The 25,627-nt window shown below is 44.4% G+C and overlaps 1 protein-coding gene across 4 annotated transcripts in view; it reads left to right on the forward strand.

Moving 5' to 3' along the window:
• Window positions 1-25,627, forward strand: part of CTPS2 (CTP synthase 2) — a 100,793-nt gene that overhangs the window by 74,754 nt on the left and 412 nt on the right. For all 4 annotated transcript variants that reach the window (XM_025857682.2, XM_025857686.2, XM_025857683.2 and 1 more), the window contains exons 15-18: window positions 5,192-5,247; window positions 8,436-8,532; window positions 13,075-13,219; window positions 24,665-24,775. In XM_025857682.2, coding sequence (XP_025713467.1) covers window positions 5,192-5,247; window positions 8,436-8,532; window positions 13,075-13,219; window positions 24,665-24,734 — 368 coding nt within the window. In that variant the 3' untranslated portion in view covers window positions 24,735-24,775. The remainder of the gene's footprint in view (window positions 1-5,191; window positions 5,248-8,435; window positions 8,533-13,074; window positions 13,220-24,664; window positions 24,776-25,627) is intronic.

Here is a 25,627-nt window from a genome sequence, read left to right on the forward strand (position 1 = left end):
TGAGATGTTTTATAAAAACTGAAGAAATGGTATAGCAAAATCCAAAAGTAATAAATAAGGAAGGAGAAAGATAGTCGCTGGCCCCGCTTGCGCACTTTCTAAGCATCAGTAACGAGGACGTTCTGTGCATCGTTTCGGTTATTCCTTTAAACACCCCAGGACCCGGTCGGATTTTGCACGAGACAGAAAGGCATCTTAGCCTGCTTAAGTCATCTGTTAGAAAGTCACTCAGCTGATTTCTGAGCCTGAACTCTTGACCACCTCACTCTATCAAATAGCTGGACCTTAATTAAAGAGGGAATAAAAAGACCGAAACAGCTCACAGAACTGAAAGCTGCCTTGTGCTGAGAGCCCCCAAGACAGGGTTCCACAGGTCTCGGGGGGGTGTCTTGTGGGAGAAGAGCAGGGAGTGCAGAAAGTGAAGACCCCACCTCTGGCTTCTGAAAGCCAGTCTGAAACCACATGCTTGGCTTGAGGAGGGACACAGGCACTGAGTCAACAAAGGACTGAGCCGGAATGCAAACGCGTCCAACAGCCAGGTGTAAGAAATGCCACAGCTTAAGCTCAACAATCAGTGGCAGCTACATCAGGCCTTAGCGTTGGAGAGGAGGTAGGGAATGGTGGGGACTGGGGCAAAGTGACAAGCACTTGACCCCTCAAAGGAGTAACCGCTAAAACTGATAGTTGCATGAAGAACTGTGGATTCACTGTTGCCAGTCTTCTAAATTTTCAAGAGAATCTGGAAATCTGGAGTTTTATGAGAAATCTCCTGGTTTCTAAATGTTGGCAACTTATTCATTTTTAAAACACTGTGTGTTTGCCAACACCATGCAAACCAAATACACCAAATATTCTATACCCTGGGCAGCCTCTTGGGATCTCTGAATTAGACAAACACCAGGAGACCCTTGTACATACACAGAGAACTCTAGCCCCTTGTAGTGCCTAATTAGCACAGGGCACAGGTCCGGGCAGTCTTAAAAGTGAGTCAAATTAAGGCATTGGTACAGCAGTTAAAAGATGTTTGGGCAAAGGCAAGGCAGTTCTGCCTAGAGGGAAGAGGTGACGAAGCCCATCAGGTAATGATTTTACCTTTTGGACGTGCCATGGGTGATTTCTTCTAGCCCCCTGGAAATAGGAAATGTGGAGCCCAGGTGGAAGATAAGGTTCAGAAGATACAGAATGGGGGTCAAGAGCATAGGGGGGATGGCTTTCAGGAGTGAAAGTGGGGGAAGAAGGGAGGGTACGGTTCTGGGCAGGTGTCCCCAGTTGAGGATGAAGAGCTAGTAAATGGGGAAGGAGTAAAGGTCACAGATGGGGAAAGGGGGGGTTACTCACGTCCCAGCTGAAGACACATCTGCTGCATTTTTTTCTGAGAGCAGTTCAGTAAAATAACAGGAACAAAAAACCAAGTTGCAAAGGATGGGGATGGGAGGTTTGGATAAAGGGTAAGTTAGGGGAAGAGTGAGCAGTGGGGGCAAGAATGGGGCTGTATAGCCTTTTACTTTTTCAAATTTTAATTGTGGTAGAATACACGTAACATCAAATTTACCATCTTAACCATTTTTTAAAAAAGACTTGATTTATTTATTTGTCAGAGAGAGAGAGCGCACAAGCAGAGGGAGGGGCAGAGGGAGAGGAAGAAGCAGGCTCCCTGCCGAGCAAGGAGCGCGGGGTGGGACTCAATAGCAGGACCCTGGGATCCTGACCTGGGCTGAAGGCAGACGCTTAACCGACTGAGCCACCCAGGCGCCCCCCGTCTTAACCATTTAAGTGTACAGTTCAAAAAGAGAGCGAGAGAGAGTGTGTGTGTGCACACAAGCAGGGGGAAGAGGCCCAGAAGGAGAGGGAGAAGCAGACTCCCAACTGAGCAGGGAGCTGGATGCTGGGGGGCTCCATCCCAGGACCCCCGGATCAGGACCCGACCCGAGCCCAAGGCAGACGCTTAGCTGACTGAGCCACCCAGACACCGCGTCCCCCCGCTTGCTTCTTAAGGGAGCGTGAAGCTTATGTGCAGTTAATCTCTGTTGCATTTGATTTTGCCTCCAGAAAGACTAGGATAGAAAAGAAGACTGTGTTGCTTTGTTGAGGATTTCCCCCTGTGCCTAAGATCATCGTAGGGCACGAGTGCTTGATAAATCCATCCAGAGAACTGCTCCTCACAACATGGTGTATCTACCCCTCAGTCTTTTCACTCCACGCCCAGATACACTCTGCAGTCAGCCGCAGCTAGTGGCTTGCCTTGTCACTGATGGTCATTGATTGTCCTCCTACAGCACTTTCAGCAACAGTATGGATCAGCGGTGCCTAATCTGGAATGCACCCGGAGTCGCTCGTGGTGCTTTGTAAAAACCCACATGCCCAGGACCTCTCCTGAGAGTAACCAAATCAGAATCCCTGGGGCCAAGGCCCCGGAATGAGCAGTCTTGGTTTTATTTTGATTTTTTTTTTTTTTCAAATAGAACTGGACTGGTAACATTCTGAGTTGACTCTCGACATATAGTTATAAAGGAAATTTTAATTTTTTTCATGGATATGGCAATGGATTAGTTTTATAAATTCATTCTTGACAGATTTGTAGGTGATCAGGGAAGAATTGGAGTGCATGAAACAATATTTCCAAAGTCCTAAAAACATGTTTTGTTATATACCATATATGTATATATAGGGAGAATGAGCCATTCATTAAACAAATATTTATTTATTTATATATTTAAAGATTTTATTTATTTGACAGAGAGCAAGAGAACACAAGCAGGGGGAGTGGGAGAGGGAGACGCAGGCTCCCCACGGAGCAGGGAGCCCAACACAGGGCTCAATCCCAGGACCCTGGGATCATGACCTGAACCGAAGGCAGACGCTTAGCCGACTGAGCCACCCAGGCGCGCCTAAACAAATATTTATTAAGTACCTGCTTCTGTGCTAGACGCCAGTTGACTGGTTGCAGGAATTGAGGGGATGGGTCCTTATCTTGTCCATTATCATTATCTTGTAGAGCTTAGGTTCTGGCTTCCATTCTTCCTACTTGGATTTCATAGTCTAGAGATAACACTAGCAGTCACATGGTTTGCTTACGGTTCCAAGCGCTTTATTTAATCCTCACAACAACCCTATGAAATAGGACTATCACAATCCCCATTTTACAGATGAAGAAGCTGAGGCAGAGGGGTGAAATAATTTGCCCAAGCCACACATCCATTCAATTGTGTAGTGCAATTTAGAGCCAGGTGGCCTGGTTCCAGAGTCACTACACAGCCCTGTCTTCCTGTCACTTTTGTGATACCTTCGCAAACCCAAAATTTGCCTTAAGCCAGGCAGTATGTGCCGGCCATCACGGCTTCAAAAGGTTGCGCTATATCCTGCTAGTCCTGATGACTCGAAGATATAATTCCTTATATCCTAACTCGGAGATGTTTGCCATTTTCTTCACCATCTGTTAGTATTTTGGCTCTATTATTGGATTTCGAAGTCATCTGTTGTAATGGAGAAAGCAGAGAAGAAATTTTGGACCATAGGAAGAAAAGATCAATCACAAAGTCAGAGGTCCTAAGGGAATCAGGATCCTCTCCAAGTTAGGTCCAGAGCTTTCAAATGATTTTTCTTGTAACTTCACAATGACATATATGCTTCTATTTTTTCCAGCTGGTCGTCATTGTGCTATTAGTTGCCATTTTTCCTTTCATTTTTATGAACCGATAGTTTGAGTACAAAGGCTCTGTCTTGAATGACTGCACTCTTGGTGGCATGTTGGAGTTCTCTTAAAGTAGCTCCCTGTCCCCACGATTTCCAATTTTTCTAGAATGCCTGGTAAATATTCACTATGACTAACATCATCTCCAGGGAGCTGAGTCTACATGGACAAAATTGCAAAATAGAAGTTCAGTCGTGATAGATGTTCATACCAAGTCATAGGAGAATGCAACCAATTTGTGCTTTCTTTATCCAAGTCAAAAGCTCAGAGGAGACACGAGGCATTTGGTCTCTCTTGGTTCTCTGCTCTGCAGCCTTATGGTGTCTCAGAGAGTCTGACAATCCCCTGCCTGTGGAACTGAGCCCTGCTCCCGATTCTGTTGGAGTTGGGCGATGTGTTCTAGCACTGGCGGCAGGTCTTCTCCTCCCTTGGCTGTGTGCCAGGGGCCTGCGTCACGAGGGTTGGCTCTGAGGGAGGCGTGGTTGGTCCCCTCCCAATGCTCCAGGGCTATCACCCACTTGGTGGTAGTGCGTCCTGCTGCTCCACATGATCGGGGTGGGGGGGGGCTCTTCTTGAGAGGGGTCTGGTGACGGATGCCATTGCCATCCACCTGACACCGCAGTCACTGGACCCCCCCCAATTGTGCCCGTTGCTGAATAGGTCATGCCCAACGTGCTGCTCGGGGCTGCGGCAACCACGGCGACACAGGCACATTTTAGCGACACATGACCGCCAGCCGCGCACTACTGGTTAAGAGCTGTTGGTATAGATGTGCTCTCGTTTAATCCAGCACTCCTCTGCGCCTGGTGCTCAGCTTGTTTCCAGTTGTTCACTGTTAAAGAACGAGGCAGTGCACATCTTCGTGGTGAACGCTTGTCTTCGTTTCTATTTTCAGGGGTAAATTCTTAGAGGCTGAATTTTTAGAGTCAAAGGACAGGCATATTTTTAAGGCGGGGTGTAAACCAATTATTTGGCCAGTACACAGAGGCAGCTGGTATGGTGGAGCAAGTGCGGACCAGGTGTGAGGGGGCCTGGGCTCAAGATCGGACTGTGCTGCCAGTGGGGCGGGGCTTTGGGCAAGTCCTTCGGTTTCATTTCCATTCCTTCGGTGTCATTTTCTTCTTTTGTAAAATGAGCCCTGTTAGGAGTCTGCACAGGAGCAGTGGTGCTCAGATGTTACTCCGCCTCTCAGTACTTAGGGCAGGCAGGTGTGGAAAGGCAGGACGTCCATCTGTTGGACGTCATGGTGGACTCGTATAACAGAGGGCTTCCCTTTGTGCGGTGCTGATGGCTTACTTGAGAATTGCTGCAGGGTTTCCGAAAGCTATTGCTGTTCTGTACTGGAAGAGAAGAAAATCTAGATGACTATCTGGAGTCCAGGTAATTTTGAGGCCTCTGATCTATGGCTAGAGGTCAAAGAGACATCCTCCACACATATGCTCTGGATGTGGTTCCAAAGCTGATTACTTTGATCTTAATTTCACTCTTGTATCTTTACAGGGAAACTTTATGGTGATGTCCCTTTTATAGAAGAAAGACACAGACACCGGTATGAGGTACGGCCTACAACTGAATGACTGCGGGGTGTAGGTGCCTAGGTCAGAGACCTCCAGTGATTACACGCGGGCCTCCGGGAAAGGCGTCCGGCTCGGTGCTATCCATCGGGCTCAGGGGACTCATGCCAGATTTACCAGAGGAGGGCAGTTGGGATGGGGACACTGCCCTTCTTGGCTTTTCAAAGGCAAAGTCTTACCTATCTGCACACAGGACACATCAGTGTTCTAGGTTCCCCTAACTGTTGTCTCCTAGACCGAGAGAAGGGCATCGTCCTTCTCCTTAGTCCTTTATTTTGGCAGGTTTGGGAAAAGAGAACTTACATCTTCTGAACCGTATACCTCTCAGGATAAGGAGGCATCTCTGGCTATCCCATAACGGATTCTTCATTTGGGAACCTCTTCGGAATTCTCCATTGAGCATGCGGCTTAGTGTCACATGATTAATAAGAGTTATCATTGAGATTGTCACATGAGAAGCATAGGTTCCTCAAAACGCGGGCTGTCTATACCAGGGTTATTGGAGTATCGATTAGGATGCTTTTGGTTAGTTAGAATCAAAAACCCTGCTCATTATTCACTCAGACTAGCCTCAACAATAAGGAAATTTGTTATATCAGGTAATACGTAGTTCAGAGGCTGAGTAGGCTCCAGGCGTGGTATGATCAGGGCTTCTACTATTTCTGGGATTCTATTGGCCTTACCTTTTCTCTGTGTGTTTGCTTTGCCCTTAGGCTGGTCTCTCTCCTAGCTGCAAGGTGGTTACCAGCAGCAGCTGAGGCAATACGCATCTCTCTTAGACATGGAAGTTTTTCTTCAGTCTGACTGGATCAGTATAGATTACCTGCCCACCTGTGAACTAGTAACCATCGCAAGGGCAAAGCTAAACCAGAGTTAAACCTGGGTTCTTGCATCATTCATCAGCCAACAGGGATAGCTTTATCATGTTTGGCTTAGACTAGTCAGGGCCAACTTCTAGAATGGGGGAGATGGAGTCCCATGGGTCCTGTGGGGGTGGCGTAGATGCCGGAAAAAGTCAAGGGTTCTGTTTGGAGGGAGGACCAATGGGAATCGATGTCGGGTAGGCTACCAACAGTGTCACTACAATTAGGGAGCAATTTGCTGAGTATAGGCCATTTTTGGTCTTCTTTCCACTGGGAACCGGCCCAACTGGTGGGACCAGAAACTATTGAGCTGCTTTGCCTAGGTGGTAGCCAGAAGGTGTAAGAAATACTGTGCACACATTGGTGTGGCCATCCATTCCTGCATACTTATTTCGTATCTGATATGCACTAGAGATGGAAGGGGGAAAGACACACAGTCTCTCTCCTGTTAGGGAGCTTACATTCTAATGGACAGGACACAAAATAAAATAACAGATAAAATAAGTACAGATGAAATCAGATATCAGATAAGGTACTTCTCTCTAGACTATATAAAGAATTCTTACAACTGAATATTAAATAATGGCAAAGATTCTGAACAGACATCTCTCCAAAAAAGATACACAAATGGCCAATAAGCAAATGAAGAGGTGAGGTGTTCAACGTCATTTATCATCAGGGAAATGCAAATCAAAACCACAAAGAGATACCACCTCCTACCCACTAGGCTGGCTATAATCAAAAGACAGATAATAGGGGCATCTGGGTGGCTCAGTCATTAAGCGTCTGCCTTTGGCTCCGGTCCTGATCCCGGGGTCCTGGGATCGAGCCCCGCGTGGAGCTCCCTGCTCAGTGGGGAGTCTGCTTCTCCTTCTCCCTCTGCCTGCCTCTCCCCCTGCTTGTGCTCTCTCTCTGTTAAATAAATAAAAATCTTAGAAAAAAGATAATAACAAGTATTGGTGATGACACATTGTTGGTAGGAATGTAAAATGGTGCGGCCACTTTGGAAAATCATCTGGCAGCTCCTCGAAAAGTTAAACACAGAGTTATCATATGACCCAGTAATTCCATCCTTAGGTATATAACCCAAGACAAAAGAAAACGTGCATGCATATAACAACTGTATACAAACGGTCAAAGCAGCATTATCCATAATAGCTAAAAAAGAAAAAGTAGAAACGCCCCAAATGTCCATCATCTGATGAATGGGTAAATGAAATGTGGTCTATCCATATGATGGAATTATTTGATAATAAAAGGAAATGAAATATTGATACATGCTCCTATAGACACGAACCTAAAACACATGATCCTTCACGAAAGAAGCCAGTTACAAAAGACCACATACTGTATGGTTCCATTAACATGAAATGCCCAGAACAGACAAATCTAAAGAGACAGAATGTCAATTAGTGGTTGCCTAGGACTAGTGGGGAGGTGATGATGGGATTAGGGGGATGATGGTTAGAGGGCCTATTCTTGGATTCATTATGGCGATGGCTAAAATCCTCTGTGAATGTGTTAAAAACCATTGAGTTGTACACTGTTAGTGGGTGAATTGTATGGTATGTGAATTATTTCTCAATAAAGCTGTTAAAAAAAAGGAAAAATAATTACAAATTATGAGAACTAGCCTAATGTTAAAAAATAAAATAAAAACATATACGGTTAAGATTGAGGAGGACAGGTGGGGCCCCACTTTGATTTTAGATGAGTTAGTGATTTCTGTGAAGAAGAGGCTGAAAAGTTTGGGAAAGGACTAGGGATGCAAAGAATGAGGGAAGGGGCTGAGCACCAGGCCGTCGGGTTGTCATCTATAACCAATATTCTAGCAGAAAAACTGCTTCAAGCTTCTAATCCTTGGAGCTTTTATGTAACTCTATGTGAAGAAAGCACTGGGGTTAGTCACAAGGGAAATAAGGTCGTTTCAGTCCTCAAGCAGATTTGTGATTTGGGGAGAAACAGTTAATTACACATAACTCAAGGGAAGAAGCAAATATGGTGATGGCTATAAGTAGCTAATCTCAAGGTTCCAAGTCGGAATATCTGTGTCACAGTCCTACTTTTTGAATTTCATCTTTGAGCAACAGAAGGTGGGCCTCTCAGGTTTCGGGGCTGTGACTAGACTGTTTCTCAGGTTCATCATGAGTTTAAAAATAGGCTTTGGGGGTGGGATATAGAAATTAACCACTAGTTAAGAGCATCACTGAAATAGAAAACCCACCCCATTGATGGAGGGCATTTTCATAGGCTGATATGTCTCTATGGCTCTGCTGCCCAAAGGCACTTAATTTCTTGTTTTTCCAGGTGAACCCAAGCCTGATCAGTCAGTTGGAGCAGAATGACTTAAGTTTTGTAGGTCAGGATGTCGATGGACAGAGGATGGAAATCATTGAACTGGCAAGTAAGTGGCTCTTTGTTTTTGAAAATTTTCATGGTAACCTAACGTCTTTTTGTTGTTATATAGGAAGGTATAATTTGTCGTTATATGTGAAGCCAGAAGTTGAGACTCGTTTTGTTTGCTCTCCTTCTTTTCCTCTCTCCTTTGAAATAATATGCAACTAAATAGAAATAATATGACTAAATATAAAGTACATGAAAAAACCAGACCACTTATAATCCTAATCATTTTGGGGTCCACTGTTAAAAAAAGGAAAAATAATTAATCTACCCGAAAATGATACATTGTTCCATGTCTACCAGTTCTACTAGCAGTATGCTTCCTCACCATCCCTGCCCCCTTTCTGGGCCTTCTCCTGTTGCTAGCCTCTAGGTTAGTTGCTCTGGGAAAGGCAGGCAGCCCACTGTTGAGTAGCACTCTGCTTTCTCCCTCTTTTGAGGAAAAATGGCCCAGTGCCCTCATCCCTACTCGTGACTGGTTTTGACATCTGTTGTGTGTGGGACCTGGCCCCTCATTCTACCTGGAGTCTGCCTTTCCATACCACTTGTGCTCCATGGTCAAGTGTGGACCAGTCGTTTGACTTTTGAACACTAGTCCCTGCACCCACAGAAGTTCTTAGTGAGACCAAACACGGCACAATGGGTTAGGGACTTCTGTTGAGGAAGGTCGCTGAAGAAGTTGTTTGTGTGGAGGCTGGGACACCCTCAAGAGCCTAGGCACAAACCATACACCATTACTGGTGAGACAGAGGACACTATTCTCATTCAGAGCTGCAAATACATAGTAAGCCCATGCTTACCGCTGGTCCCAGCTCTTTCTCTAACATTACTTACTACCTGGCCCTTAACAGAAGTGTTTGCCAACCCCTGATGTAGACCGCACACATATATACTTCATTTAACTGACTTGAACTTAACATGTTCCGGTGCCTGCTTGACCTGTTTGTCTATCTGAATGTTCTCCTAGCAATCCCAGCTCAACTTATTTAAACCTAAATTACATGCTTTCCAAACTAGCTATTCTTCCTGACTATTTCTGCTAAGTCATGCTCAATCTCCTTGTTCAGGGTTTCTCACCCTCGCCACCATTGGCATTGGGAGGGGGATCATTCTTTGTGATGGGGGCGGTCCTGTGCACTGTATGATATTGGGCAGCATCCCTGGCCTCTACCTACTGGATGCCAGTAGCCTCGTCCCCACCTCCCAATGTCACAACACCCCAAACCATCTCCAGACATTGCCAAATGTCCTTGAGGGGCACATTCGCCCCTGGGTGGGAACCACTGTCCTAGACCATCAGGCTTAAAATTGGCCTTATTTAGTTCTTCTTCCCCTCTATACCCCCAACTTATAATCGGTTGTCAAGTCCTGTAGATTCTGTCTCTAGAAAGATCGAGCTGGGATTGCATTCCCATCCCTCTCACCCTCATCCCCAGCGCGTGGTGACTCCAACCCAGGGTCCTCCTAAAGCTCCTTCCTGCCTCCAGGCTCTCCCCTCGGCAGCACCCCCTAACGAGGACAGGGCTCTGAGTGTGCAGTGCATGTGACACGAATTCGGTGGATAAACCACGCTCATTTATCAAGTGCTTAGTTTGTACAGGATACTGTAAAAACGGTAACATGATTTCCTAGAACCTACCTTTTTAACCTGTCTTCTTTAGGCTACAGGTATTCTGGACTTACTCTTCTAAACCTCCTACTTCTTTTACCATCTGAGCCCATGTCACCATCCTCTACTTCAAATTCCTTTTCTCTGCCCCTTTCCTTTTCTGTCTGGAATCTGTTCAGGTACTTCGGGAGTCCCGAGCAGGGAGCAGAATTGAAGTTGGCGAGGGCTTCTCTGAATGCAGTGACATGTTACCTGGACCCTCAAAGAAGGAAAGCAGTGGACACTGAGTGCACACTTGCTAGATGCTTCTCCCTAGACCCCTTGCTAGGGACTGTGCGTGCCTTATGTAACTTAGAAGACAGGTGATGTTATTCCCACTTTACAGAGATGTCCAGCTCATCACAGGAGGGGGTGGAGCCAAACCAGGTCCCACCACCCCCTCGGTGGATGTTACCGTTCCTCTTGTTTGCCCTGGACACGCCACCTAAGATTATCAGTCCATGCCCGAAGTTTTGAATTAGGAGATGAGGATGTATTTCCCGTAGTCTTTCTGATGCAAATGCCCGTCTTTTAGAATTTTTATAGTGTGGATCACTGGTCAGGGGTGAAGTCTCTTAAATCTTTCTGGTGTGTGAGGGGGCAGAGAATTTCATAAGCAGATTGCTGTTTGTTTACTTCATTCAAGTACTTACTCTCTTTTAATTCTCCTGGCTCTCGTTATTGTGAGCAAATACTTAGATGCCTCTTTCATCGCACGGATTTAGATTCCCATTGACACTTTTAAATGCGGGTTGGAAAGGAAACGAGAGATGCTGTAAAATCCTGCCATTTTTTAAAAAAGCCAATTGCAAGGAAATTCGTTTTATTAAGGAAAATTCCCCAGAAGATTCTGATCTCAGCTACCCCTTAGAAGCATTTCCGTGAATGTCTACATTTCCTAAAGGAGTTCTAAAGGGAACAACAAAGTTTGAGATTAGTATAATGTCAGAATGTGATTCAAAGCAATTAAGAGCACTATTTAAAAGATACTTTATCTGACTAATAGAACACCATCAACATAAAAACTTTTTCATTTCTTTCCTCATATTGGCATAGGGGATTCTCTTGGAGAAAGCGATTCAGAACAGTGGTCCATTCGTTCAAATATTTTTTGTCCCTGGCCATGACACAATTGTTTGTGTAGCTTCTGTCTGCAGTTGTACAAAAGCACAATTACTGTCTGTGTCTTTCAAAGACATCCCTAGATGCTGTGCTATAAGATTCATTGCATCTGAAATTTAAAGCTACATTGCTTCATTTCTTTTCTAAGAGTGGATGATTGCTTTTCTTCTTTTCTTGAGGGGACACATTCCTGGGAGAAGGTGGCATTCTCTTCACCAAGCTTTCATACCTGAAGTGTCCCTCTCATTCAAGGAGGCTTCTTCCTAGATGCGATGGTACAAGATTTCTACACTGGATTTTTCTGGACTCAGAGCTGTCCAGTGAAACTTGCTGCCGTGATGGACTATTCTGCCCTGTTCAGTATGGTAGCTACTAGCCATGTGTGGCTATTGAACACTTGATATGTGCTCAATTAATGTGAATGAATTTAAATAGCCACATGTGGCTAAGAGCTACCATTTTGTATAGCAAAGCTTTCAATGATAACCTTATGAGAGTGGACATTTCCGTTCAGTCCTCATTTCCTTACTATTGTAGTAGGAGCTTTGGGTCTCCAGCGGTAAGTGATGGGGATTTGTGATTTTGAATTCCACACTAGATTTTTAGATCATTTGATAAAGCATCTCGTTGAAAGCTTTAAAGTTATATTTACTCCCCCCATAAAACTTATATTCTGTCATCTTCAGTTTGATATACATAGCAATTAAGATGATTTTTAAAGTAGGGAATACAGCAACAACCATGCTCTGTACTATAGTAATTATGGGATTAGAGATTTGCCTGATTTCTAATTAGAAGTTGCTTCCTAATCTGGGGGCGGGGGGGCGGGGAAGCCAACATAGTTTTTGAGAGTTCTGATTGGGGGAAGGAATTTGCACTCCTGTAAAATTTCTACCCAGATTTGGAAATGTTGCCCATTTAATGTTTTCCAATCCAAAAGGGGATTTGTGTGTTTAAAAGTAGCTGGGTGAAGCTACTTCTCTGTTCCATTCCATCCAGGAGAACTTGAATTTCTCCTGTACGAACTTTTTACAACCTTCAATTTGGAAATTGCTTAATTTCCCCCCGATAATGTAAATTACATATGCTCATGGAAAAGTTTCACACAGTAGGGAAAAGTATAAGGAAGAGAACAAAAGTATCTTGACCTCTTACCACCTGGAGCTACAACCACCATTAACATGTTGAAAGGCCATCCCTTTATCACTCCGGGACTCATCCTCACAGGCAATAAGTTGGCAGAGGCTGAAATAGGGGTACAAGGTCAGTTTCATGGTGCCACCTCTGATTAATATCCATCGTAAAGCTGTGATGAGAAAAGCGGTCGTACTTGCTGCATTCCCAGGGGACTTTTCCCTTGGGAAAGGAAACGACCTTGTGGGAACTGGCCGGAAGCCAGCTAAGAGACGGAAGGCCCTACAGCTAGCCTCTAGTGTGAGGGATACTGTGGGAATGGAGCCAACATACGTCTACGAAGGGCCTTCAAAAAGCAGGCAGACTTTGGGCAAAGCAGAATTCATCTTGCCATTCAAAAATGTTGCTTGGTTTTTCTCCCTCTAACACCTTGCACAGATAAAATGCCAGATCTCTCATTAAGTGAGATGTGTTTTGCCGTTTGAGATTCTGCCTTGAAGATGGTTGGTGAGAGTAGCTGCCAGGGATGGTAATAGGTTAATTGCCTCACCATTTGATGCGTTTTCTTATTCAAAGATAAGACCTTTAAAGCAGCTCTCATGTTTGTCTGCTTCAGTCACATCATGATTATTCTCATTTCAGATCACCCCTATTTTGTTGGTGTCCAATTCCATCCTGAGTTTTCTTCTAGGCCGATGAAGCCTTCCCCTCCGTACCTGGGCCTGTTACTTGCGGCAACCGGGAGCCTCCATGCCTACTTGCAACAGGGATGCAAGCTGTCTTCTAGGTAACCAGCTTACTGCTCTCAGCGCCAACCCCAGCTGCACTTATATCAACATTTTAGGGTTCTTGTGAAATTTAATATCATTACAGGACATTTTTAAAATGAAGAGTAATTTTTTTCTTTCTTACCGATCCTCATTTTTTTTCTCTGAATGAGAATGATTTCTTCACGTCCAAGGCAGTAACATGTTAGCTTTCCGAATCACGCTAATGCTGGGTGTTATTTTAGAAGTTTGTGTCATTTTGATAAGTGAAAAGTGGGATTTGCTTTTGGTGACTCTCTGATTAATGAATATATATAAATATTTTATATATTTATTTGTTTTTTAAGGACTAGCCTGTTCATACCCTCTGCACTATTTTTCCTTTTGCTATTGTATCCTTTATCTTACTGATTGGTAAGCTCTTTATATATAAAGGACATTAATCCTTTGTTAGGTTGCAAATAATTTTTCAAAGTGGGTTTGTTTATCTTTTAAGTTGGTAATCATGGTTTCCATTTTCCCTAGATCTTTAAAGAAAGACTTTATGCAGTCCTCATGGTTTTTTTTTTTTTAAGATTTTATGTATTTATTTATTTGACAGAGAGAGACACAGTGAGAGCGGGAACACAAGCAGGGGGAGTGGGAGAGGGAGAAGCAGGCTCCCCGCAGAGCAGGGGGCTGGACGCGGGACTCCATCCCAGGACCCCGGGATCATGACCTGAGCCGAAGGCAGACGCTTAACAACTGAGCCACCCAGGGGCCCCATCTTTGTGTGTGTGTGTGTGTGTGTTTTTTAAGATTTTATTTTGCAGTAATCTCTACACCCAATGTGGGGCTCAAACTCACAACCCTGAGGTCGAGTCGCATGCTCCACCGATTGAGCCAGCCAGGCGCCAATATTTATGTATTTTTAGTTTATGTGGTCAGATCTTTAACTTTTATGGATTCTGCCTTTAGTATCATGCCTAAAATCTTTCCCTATCAAAAATATTATATAAAAAAATAGCCCATTTGTTTTCCATTAGCACTCTTATGGTCTCAATTTTATAGTTTAAATCTGTAACATACATATACTTGATAACTGGCATAGTGTGTAAGGTAGGATCTGCATCCCCCCACCCCCATGGTTAGTAAGTTGAGTAGTTCAGATTTGTTGTAAAGATTTCTGTTTTGTTCCGTTGATGATTTCATGTCTTATTGCTGAACCCTTACCACCCTTTTCATTATCATAGCATTACTGTTAATCAAGCCCTTATCTACCCTATGCCCATTATTTTTTTTTTAAGTTTTTATTTATTTATTTGACAGAGAGAGAGAGAGACAGCAAGCGAGGGAACATAAGCAGGGCGAGTGGGAGAGGGAGAAGAAGCGGGGAGCCCGACATAGTGCTCAATCCCAGGATCCTGGGATCATGACCTGAGCTGAAGGCAGACGCTTAATGATTGAGCCCCCCAGGAGCCCCCCTACGCCCATTATTTAACTTTTTAAAAAATATATTTTGCTATTCTTCCAGATGAATTATGCAACGATTTTTAAAATTGGGTTCAAATAAAAAATCCCTTAGGGATTTTCATTAAAATTTCTTTACATTTAAATATTAGTTTGGGGAGAATTTCTCTACTTCTTCTCCTGCAAGAATATTGGATGCAATAACTTTAAAAGTGGAGGGAACTAGCCAGAATCATAGAGGGGTTATGAAGGGTTATTCCCGCAGTAACCGGATATATGTCATTTAGAAGATTACCTTTGCTGACCCCCATCCCAGCAAATAACCCTGGTGATGTTGCAGTCGAGAGCTGCCAGGATCTGCGTCTGGTGTGTGTGCGTGTGCTTGTGTTACACAAGCCTGCTTATTCGTGACATTACCTGCGGGGAGAAGCTCACAGCTCTCTCATTTCTTGTAGCCAGTTTTCAAACGGGAACAGCTTTACGTATTTCCCTGTCAGGTGTCTTACTGACTCAATGATCACTGCTTGCTCCGCTGAGCCAGTGCACTGGTTTCCCAGCTGGGGCCTGCGGAGCCGCAGTGTGGGCGGCGGTGAGGAGCAGGCCGCGGGGGCCCCAGGCTTTCCCCCCGCTTCGGCCGAGCAGCTGCTCTTTACCGGGCTCGCGTGGCGAAGTTCCGCACGAGACTGCATGTGAAGAGAGCTTCTGTGTTGTGACACGGCGCGGCATTGCAAATGCCAGGGTGGTCGCGTGTCGCACGCGTGCCGTGACCCTTTCTCCTCCACTGTATAGTCTCCGTTATTTCCGGTGCTCGCACGTAAGAGGAGGGTGGCGGCAGCGATAGCTGGGCGAAATAATGTCGGGCTGTTTGCCAGCAACGGCTAAGAACGAGTGTTCTCTAATTTGTGTGGACTGCGCACCTGTGTGCTAGATGGCCCGCTGCTTCCCGCGGGGGGCCGGGAGGCGGGATGGTGGTTTCTGGGCAAAGCTTACCGGCAGTTTCTGAGAAAAATGCTTGCTTGCTAGGGACTCCTGAGCAAGACTCAGTATGTCTCGAGGACAAGGCAAGACTTCTTAATGTGACTCCGAGGCTGGTATTGGAGTTACAGCTGACTAGCAGGCTTCCGCGGTGGTCAGAGAATTCCTGCGCGTCAGCCATAAACCGGCGCGTTTCTTAAGGGCAGCCGACACCTTATTTATGGTGATCTCCCTGGCTCCCTAGCGCACGGGGTAGTTAAGTACCCATTAAAGTACTAACTGTAGGTAGCAGGGGAGGATGGGTATAGTCTAGCCTAATTTTGACACCTCGCGGTGGGGGGGGGGTCCAACTAAGAATGGTGACCATGAGTTAACCCAGTGACAGACACCCGGATTCCAGAGGGACCTTGCACTTCAACTCCTCTCTGCCCAGCTCTGTGGCGTGAGTGAACGATGAAAAGCGAACGAGTGCTTTGATGGCCAGGCTCTAACGTGAGCTGGGTTGGTACTGTATTTCTGTCAAACCAGACTACTGTCTGTAATCCATCACAAACAAACGTAACAAGGAATATGAACACCAGCATAGTGACTTCCTTCCCCAGAAATTGGCCGACTGTATGTAATTATATGGCACATGCGCAGCTGACATCTTTAAAGCCCAGAATACAAAAATCTTTGGCTTTGAGCGAGTACACCTGAACTATAACCTCTGCGTTCTGGCCTGTGGAGAACAGTTATCTTTTAGTGCCTGGGAAGTTGCGGTGAGAATGGTATTTTGGGATCTAGAGCTGGTGAGCTAAATTCTTGGCTACTCTGCTGTCTATAGAGTGGAAGCCCAGTTATGAGGACCAATTCCACCTGGTTTTCAACTTGCAGTCTTCGGTTCGAGAAAGGCATAACAGTTTTAGGGTAGTATTTTTTAGGTTTTTATAAGCTGCTCAGGAAGTACATGCAAAATCAAACGGAAAGCCTTTGTTTTGGGGGTCCCCCCAGGACGACCCACACATTTGATGATTAACTAGAAGGAGATCAGAATATAGTGGTACTCATGGTTAAAACTTCAGTGACAGAGTAAGCACACCCAGCTGGCTCAGTAAGCGAAAACGATGTAAGTGGGGTGTGGGGAAACCTATCTGCAGGTTTCCTATGCCCCACCCCCCCATGAGAGCTCACACAGAGCTCACCTTCCCTTCAGCAGGGAACATGCAGCAACATGTGTCTGATGTTTGTGCCCAGAGGAGCTCATTTGAGACTCAGAGTTTAGGGTTTTTATTGGGGCTGGTTACATAGGCATTCTCTACCTAGCAACCACTCAAATTCCAGACTCTCAGAAGGAAAGCAAGCATTCACCATAAAGCGCATCAGCCTACACCCAGTGAAAGGACCTTATCGGTTAGTCATGGAGAACACATTCTGAAAGCCAAGTTCCTGAGTCGTTCTCCCATCCCACGCCACTAAGCAAGCCCTTCTAATGATAGCAGCCTCACGCCTGCTGTGTTAACTCTTTTTTTGCACAAGTCTAATAAGCCAGTTTTAGAAAAAACAAATCCGATGGGAAATTATTGTAATCCTCTGCTGAGATCTCTCCTCTGGTGTACATGTGTCCCATGTACGAAAGATAACCGCACATTTGCCTGGTTTTGCTGGCATATCATGTAATAGGATGGGACTGTTTCATGTGATTGTAAGAAGGCAATTTTAGGGGACTTATACTAAATACGCTATACAAAGGTGCTTGTAATTGTGAGTTCTTGAGTATCTAGAAACAAAGCATATCATCTCTGTTCAGAATTGCATTTTTAAGCACCTGGAAACAGAAGAGGGATCGGAGTCTAACGTGGTTCAGAGGTTGTTTTCCAGCATGTGGATCTCTGGGGCTGCCCTGCAGAACTCTTAGGCTCACTCACTACACACCAAGTGGAGAAATAGCTTCCAGTTTGGATGACGCTGCCATTTATCACACCCGTGTGTCAGGTCAGAGTAAACCTCTCATGCTTACACAGTGCTCGTTCCATGTTGGAAAGCAAGAACCTAGATGGGTTCTTGCTGAACTGCTCGGTCAGCAGTTCACAGACACGCAGCTCTTGGAGGTAGCATGTCTTTAAAGTATAGAACCAGAATCTTAAGACATTTGAGCAGCATTGTATTCTAGGTTTTAGGATCCTGGATTCCATGCCTCCACCCAACATATACTACCTTTTGTGCAGAGAAATCATCTTCTTTGGCAAAACAGGAAGCAATCTGGTACAGAAACAACAGGAGGGAAATTACTCAGTGACTCCCTCTATTTGCTTGACTTTTTCAGACCGAAATCAAAAGTTGAAACTACTATATAATCAAAGGGCCCTTAAAGGAAGTTCACACCCAGAACCGGGTCTTTCCATTCCCCGATACCTCGTGTGCTCCCAGGATCTGAGTCCATTCTCTCCTTCATGCTTATCCTCATCTCTTCATTTTTTTTTTACCTGTGAATCCTGGCAGCAGTCAGGGAGAGAAGGCACCCATTTTCATTCACCATTGTCTCTAGTCTCTCTGCCATGACTTTCTTCTGGGTTTCCTTCTAAGTGACACGCCGGCTTCAAGCTTGGGAAGATTTTGTTTTCTGTTGACTTCTAGATGTAGCATGACAGAAAATTTTGAAAATAGAAAAAAAGGACCCATAAACCCACCAGCCTAACACACTGTGCTCATTTTTGAGTATTTCCTTCTAACCTTTATAAACATATAGGACTCATTTCATGGTTATAATCACTGTTCTGTGACCTCGCTCTTCTCTGCATCAGTTTATAAAGGGGCATGGTAATGGTACCCTCTTGCCATGGTACCCACTTAATGAAGATTAAGTTTCATACTAAATGTAAAGCACTTAGCACAGTGTCTGGCCTATGGTGGGAAATTAAATGGAAATTATTTTTTTATTTTTAAAGGAAGCTCTACACCTTAAGTGGGGCCTGAACTCACAACCCTGAGATCAAGAGTCACGCACTCTACTGATTGAGCCAGCTAGGTGCTCCTAAATGGGAATTATTATTATTAATTTTACCTTAGTTCTGGTCTTCTTCATCTCTTGCCTACTACAGAGCTTCCTATCTGGTCTCTATACCTCCAGCTTTCCTCTTCTCAGTCCATCTTCCTACATTATTTTGGAGTTTAAAACTCTCAGTGGCTTCCCTTGACTTAGAGAATAAAATGCACACAGATCCTTAGGGAACAGCTTGCAGTCCCTTGATCTCCCTAGAAGCTTTTAATGCCTTTGCCTCAGCTCACACCACTTTTGAGGCCCTTGATATACATTCCTGAACTGCTTAGTGAGAGGTGAATGCCAATCTGTATCCTGTTAGGATGCTACTTCCTGACAGTGGGCATGGGAGGTGGATGTGACCTCTCTATTGATTGTAGTGTGTGTATTTCTCCCTCTAAGGCATACTTATCCCCCCTTGGGTACCTCTTTCTCTTTGACTAGGAGGGTGAGATACTTTTTTCCCCCCTGCATGAATCTGATGTGCATTTTCCAGCACTATTTTAAACTTGGGATCACCTTGTCTATTTTTTTTTAACCTTTGGGCTGCATGGTTGATGTTGCCAAGGGCCATTCTTGCAGTCTGTGGTGTGTAGGGGCCAAGGGCTGGCCATCCCAAGATGGCCCAGTTTGGCATAAAGATTATTTCAAGTTTGAAGGGGTTTGGGACAGGTCTTCTCAAAATATGCCACTTCTAAAAAAAAAAAAAAATGCCACTTCTGCACGTGGACTGTTTTGAGTTGAAGGCAATCAAGACACTGCGGGCTCAAGAGAAACTTTAGTCCCTCCAATTTTCTTCTGTTAATCTGTCTCATGTCACTTTGATTCTTAGTCCAGCTAGGAGTACCTTTTTTTTTTTTTTTTAAGATTTTATTTATTTATTTGAGAGAGAGAGAATGAGAGATAGAGAGCACGAGAGGGAAGAGGGTCAGAGGGAGAAGCAGACTCCCCGCTGAGCAGGGAGCCCGACGCAGGACTCGATCCCGGGACTCCAGGATCATGACCTGAGCCGAAGGCAGTCGCCCAACCAACTGAGCCACCCAGGCGCCCCCAGCTAGGAGTACCTTAAAGGGGACAGGAAATTCTTGCTCCCCGACAGGTGCAAATAGTTTGTTTCTTTGGGGACAGTGTGAACGAGTAGAGCAGGGGCTATGGATTTGGTTTCTGGGTTTGCTGCTTACTGGGTGATTTTTCCCAAGTCTCTACTCCTAAACTTCAGGATCTTCATCCTTTTGGGCTGCTGTAAAGAATAGTTGAGATGGTGCTTTGTATATTTTAAACTGATATAAAAATACTACTTTTTCCCATTTGTTACATTTCAAGCAAAAGTGAACTGGAAAAAGAAAATGATTCTATTTTAACAGTTTTTTAAACACCTTTTAAATCAGCGCCGCCCCCTGTGCCCCCATTGTTTGTCACCAACTGCATACCTTGAGACTTTTTGGTAAAGTGCTGCTAATAAACCACATTTGAATACACCTTCCCTTAGGGATTAAATGTTGATTAAAAGGTGCTCTTTACTGATGGTGGTTCACTGCAGTGCTGATGATATGGTACCAGCCAGGGATGGAGTTAATAGTGGTAGAGACTACTGTGCTTTTAATGCCCTGCTGGGGTCGTATTCTACCATTTACTAGTCAATGCAAAACTCATCAAAGCATACTAAGTTTTTATTCCATTGCTCTCACATTTTATGGCTTCCAGGGGCTCTTTGAAAAGGAAGTAAGTAAAGCAGTAACAATGCTTTGGAGAAAACTGTGTGCATGGCAACCTGTTTTAAAACAACGCTTTTTCCACATGAAATGGATTTTGATACAAAGTATTGTAGGAACTCATGCATGCTGGGAATCCTAAGTTGGCCATCAAGATTTTTTTAAATTCCAACCACCTCTTTCTGTTAATGGAGAAGAAGTGGCTTAATGGCCGCCCCTGGGATGGCATAAAAAAGTGGGATATATGAGGCATTACTATATCTTGTCCTAGTGCCTTGAAATATATATTTTCTTATATTGGGAATTTACTAGGAACCAGGAATTTTTGACGAACAAATGACGATGACCAACCTTTTGTTTGTCAAAGAACCACACGTAGATTGTTGCAGTCAAGTCTCCTAGGTCAAGCCAGTGTTGTAAGGATAGCGATTCCCATGAATCACTGCTGGTGATTCTGATTTTGTCTTGTAACAAGTCATATAGGGGGCATCTGGCTGGCTCAGTCGGTAGAGCATGTGACTCTTGACCTTGGGGTTGTGGGTTCAGGTCCCACATTGGGCTTGGAGCCTACTTAAAAAAAAAAAAAGAAAGTGTATATATACATATATATTAAAACTTTTTTAAAAAAGAGTGCTTCTGTTATTTGGGGGACACATGGATGCATGAGAGACATTTGCCATTTGCCATGATTTTCATTAACTGTAGATAGCCAGACCTTAAAAAAAAATTTTTTAGGAAGTGACAAGGAGAACCATTGCATGGTGATTATAGTTTTTGATATGGTGATATATTGTTGTTGCTGTTTTTAATCATTATTCATTTGTTTTAAAATCAGTGCTATCCAACAGAACTTTCGGCAATGATGGAACTGTTCTATAATCTGCACCGCCCAATATGACAGTCGCCAGCCCCACAGGACTATTTGTTGGGCGGTTAGTTGGACCCTGAGGGAGGAGGGATAAAGCAGATGCTGGTCACACCCTTGGAGCCAGCCCTGACGGTTAACAGCCACACCTTCAGAGCCACCTCTAAGAGCTAAGAGAACAGGAAAGGCCTCGCCACAGAGCTGGCTCAGAAGCCACAAGGGGACTTCCACGTGCTGAGCATGCGCACAAAAGGCGCAACGTGTCCTTAAGGTCACAGCAAAAGCTCCTTAGAAACTCATAAATATACAATACATAGATAAATACAATTGTAACAGAATGCATCATGGGTAGGCGCATGCGCAGAAGCCAAAATGTTATATAACCAGCTGTCACTTGACCATATCTGTCAAAGCCAAATTTAGGGCGGAAAACCGGCTTAAAAGGATGCAGCTAGAGCTTCTTGGGGCCATTGCCACTCTTGTTCTAGTAGTGGCTCATTTTCGCTCTTGAAAGTGTAGGTACTATGCTTATCTACTTAATGAACTCTATCTCCCCATTCTGGTCTCGGGTTTCCAATTCTTCGGTGCCTCTGGGGCAAGAACCGAGCAACCCGGTAGCATATGGAGCACTTGAACTGCACTTAATATGTGTGAGTGAGGCATGGAATTTTCAATTCAATTCGGCTTTAATTGATTTAAATGTAGATAGCGTCCTGTGGCTTGTGGCTACCATATTGGGCACTGCAGGTTTAAAACTTCCCCTCCTCAAATATATCAAGATACACACAAATGGGTCTGTATTCTGTGGCATTTCATAAAGTTTAACATGTAAGACCTTAATATCTAATAATTTTCCCTACTGAGAAATGTGTGTACAGAGAAGATGATTTTAAAAGATGGGTTAGTCTTAAGATAGAGCTGAGATGTCACGAATTTAGTGAAAATACACTCAGACAAGTATATCTTATGACTTCTTTAAGTTTGTTCTGTGTGAAACTCAAATGAACCCCTAAGTCAGACGCAGCACAGAGTAGCATTCACATTTTATTGAACGTGCAGGAGCCGCTGCTGTTCCGTGTGTGGTGATGATCCGTATTTTATTTCTAGCGCTTGCTTTTTGCTGGCATGCGGATGCCCTGACATCAGCACGTTGAACAGCAATGCCTATTTTAATGATTCTGTTCTTGAGTGCCATGGTTTATTTCATTGTCCTACTTCTGGCCCCTGACACATAGGAAGAAGAATCAGTGAACCCGCTCATTTGCCTTAAAAATGACTAAACTCAAGCCGAGTCTCCCCATGCCATTTTGATGTGTTGTCAGAGTTTGGGGGAGCCAGCCATCAGACAGAAATGAGGACCGTTAGGTTAGAAACAGACCCACCCTGCTCTGCTGGCTAATGTGGGCAGGGAATTATTTGGGACAAGAAGCAATTCTGGGGCGCCTGGGTGGCTCAGTTGGTTAAGCAACTGCCTTCGGCTCAGGTCATGATCCTGGAGTCCGGGGATTGAGTCCCGCATCGGGCTCCCTGCTCAGCCGGGAGTCTGCTTCTCCCTCTGACCCTCCCCCCCTCATGCTCTCTCTGTCTATCTCATTCTCTCTCAAACAAATAAAGTCTTAAAAAAAAAAAGCAATTCTGAAAAGCATGCAATTGGCAGTTTTTGTGACTTCTTTATATTTCCATGACTTTTTGAGAGATGCCATGTTATAAATATGTAACTCTCATAAACAATGACGGCTTACATTTTTATGTAGGCTTCAGAGCACATTTAGACATTCCCTTTTGGCCTTCATAACATTTTGGTGAGGTTGTAGGTATTGTTACTATTTTTCTAGACTCTCAGGAGTCAAGTGACCAGTCCAAAAGTATGTGGCTAATAAACAGTACAACCAGGAGTGTGAGGGGGGGAGATGTGGGCCCACCTTACTCTTCCCTGGGCTCCGAGGTTGGGAAGGAAGCAGGTGTAACATCTGATGCCTGAGAAAATGGGAGTTCCTTGGTTCTTTTGGCCTTCTTGCTTGTGGAGTCAGGGGACATGCCCCAAGGTGCCTGCTGGCACATTGCAGCCCAGCTTAGACTTGAGCTTGTGGCCTGGGTTGGCATGATGGGGATGCTGACCCCGCCTTGAATGAGCTGTGTGCTGGGTGAATCACCTGAGCACCCTAACCTTCATTTCTTCTCCCAGAGGAAGTTGAGTGCAACTTCCAATTCCCTTTTTGTCGCACAGAACCAGGAAGGATTCGACATTTGTGTAATGAGAGTGCATGGATAAGGAAGGACATACCAACTTTTGGGGGCAGTTTAAAAAAAAAATTCTTTAGTTATTCCTGTATTTTCTTTATTGGAAACCCTTTTGTAACAGAAGTGATTTTCCTGCTCTAAAATCTAAGTAGGAGGTATCTTCTCCTTGATTGTTTTGAGGATCTGTTGATTTATATGTTTATCTAACATATCTTGTCTTTTCTGCCAATTCTCAATCCTTGTCTATCTCCTCTCCATACTCGAGCCCCGCCCCCACAGCCTTTCCAGTATTTTGTTCAAAAGTCAGGGAGGAGAGTGAGGCTGTGGACCTATTTTTGTTGACCTATTTATTGATACGCACTCAATATGTTTAGAGTAAACCTTTGCTTCCTAACGTGTTAGCAGAGGGTTTCTTCAGTTCCCTTTCCTCCTTTAAAAAAAAAAAAGAAAGAAAGAAAGAAAGAAAATGGATTTTCACGTGTTATGGAAATCAGACTTCTATTGCTGTAAGTCAGCTAACAGTTGGTCAAGGCTAGGAATGGGTCAGGCATAAAACACTTACTTCCTGGCAACGTCATCTCCATAGATCAGTAGAACTCCTGTGAAGTTGATCTACTTGCTGATTGATTTGGAACCGAGCAAGAGGAACCCCAAGCTGAGCCCATGGCTCAAAGCAAAACTCCAGTTGCAGGGCTCTGTCATGGAGAAGGTGTACTTCTGAGGGAACCCAACATGGCAGCATCTACGTCAGTCATTGGTCCTATTTTGAATACTACATGTGACTCGAGGTAGTCGGAGCATCCCATAAAGCTTCTAATGTGAGAATAGCATAATTGTGCAAATTATTTCTGAAGCCCTTGGACATATGAGAATGCTTGTTGGAATGGAAAACTTTCATGCTGCTGGCCTATATTAGTGGCCTTCAGAAGATTATAAATTTTAATCTAAATTGAAATGCTTTTATAAATTTTCTGAATAAGTTGCTTCCAACTTAAGATGAAAGCAAGTGATCAGCTCCTCTGACGAAAGATCATTGTGTGTGGTTGGACTAACCTCTTTTTGCCGTGACTAGAAAGTGGTGGTAGAACATCGCTTAGCATTTTCTCTGAGTGGAGATTAATTATGGAATGTGTTTGGAAGTGTAAATAGGATAATGGTCCAGGGTTTTTTATACCTTGCTAAATTAGTTCCTCTTTTGATCTAGTGATAGATACAGCGATGCCAGTGATGACAGCTTTTCAGAGCCAAGAATAGCCGAATTGGAAATAAGCTGAAACTAATACAGGACTGGGACGAATCAGGACTGCCTGAGAAGGTAAGATGGAAGCCTCAAGTAGTCTCTGTTTGTCTGACAGCCAAGCTGTTGTCCTGCTGGAGAAGGGACCATTATAGGACTTGCCTTGCATGATTTTGCTCTCGCGGGATGCTCCCATTTGCCTGGCATAGGTAGCAAATATGAGCAGCCCGGGGCATAGTTAGGACGGACCTGACAGCCGATCGTGCTTTTGGGAAACTGGAATGCACCGGAGAAAGCTCACAGTTAGCATGGGGGAACTGGAATGCACCGGAGAAAGCTCACAGTTAGCATGGGGGAACTGGAATGCACCTGAGGCCAGGAATAAATATGTAAGTGCACCTCTAAATGTGTATCTGGAGGCTAGAGTGGTTAGAGTTGTCATAGATCAGCAAAATTTGCTCTGTAAAGGGCCAGATAGTAAATATTTTAGGATTTGCAAGCCGTGCAGTCTCTGTTGCAACTATTCTACTTTGCCATTATAGGGGGAAAGCAGGCGTAGCCAATACATACGTGAATGGGCGTGGCTGTGTCCCAATAAAACTTTATTTACAAAAGCAGCTTGCTGACCCCTGGTTTAGGTCATTCATGGAGAAACAGATTTCCATGGATTTGTGTAAAATAAAATGGTATTTTATTTCTTTGTAGGGAGATGCCAGAGACTGGCTCAGCTTCTGAGGGCACCTTATTTTCTCCACGGCTCTTTTAGGCTTTATGAGGGAGGACAGCAGCCTGGATAACTTTATTGAATTCGAGCTCAGAGGCTGATGCTGCCTGGGATAACTCTAGTGTTATGGCAGGCCTTGAAGTGGATGAGCAGCTCTCTTTTCTGGAAAATGTAGAAAGAGTTAATTGCTCCAGTATGAGCTCTCT

The sequence above is a fragment of the Callorhinus ursinus genome, unplaced genomic scaffold, assembly GCF_003265705.2.
Source record: "Callorhinus ursinus isolate GAN/ISIS: 27379988/994484 unplaced genomic scaffold, GSC_fseal_2.0 scaffold16, whole genome shotgun sequence".
Taxonomy (NCBI): Eukaryota; Metazoa; Chordata; class Mammalia; order Carnivora; family Otariidae; genus Callorhinus; species Callorhinus ursinus.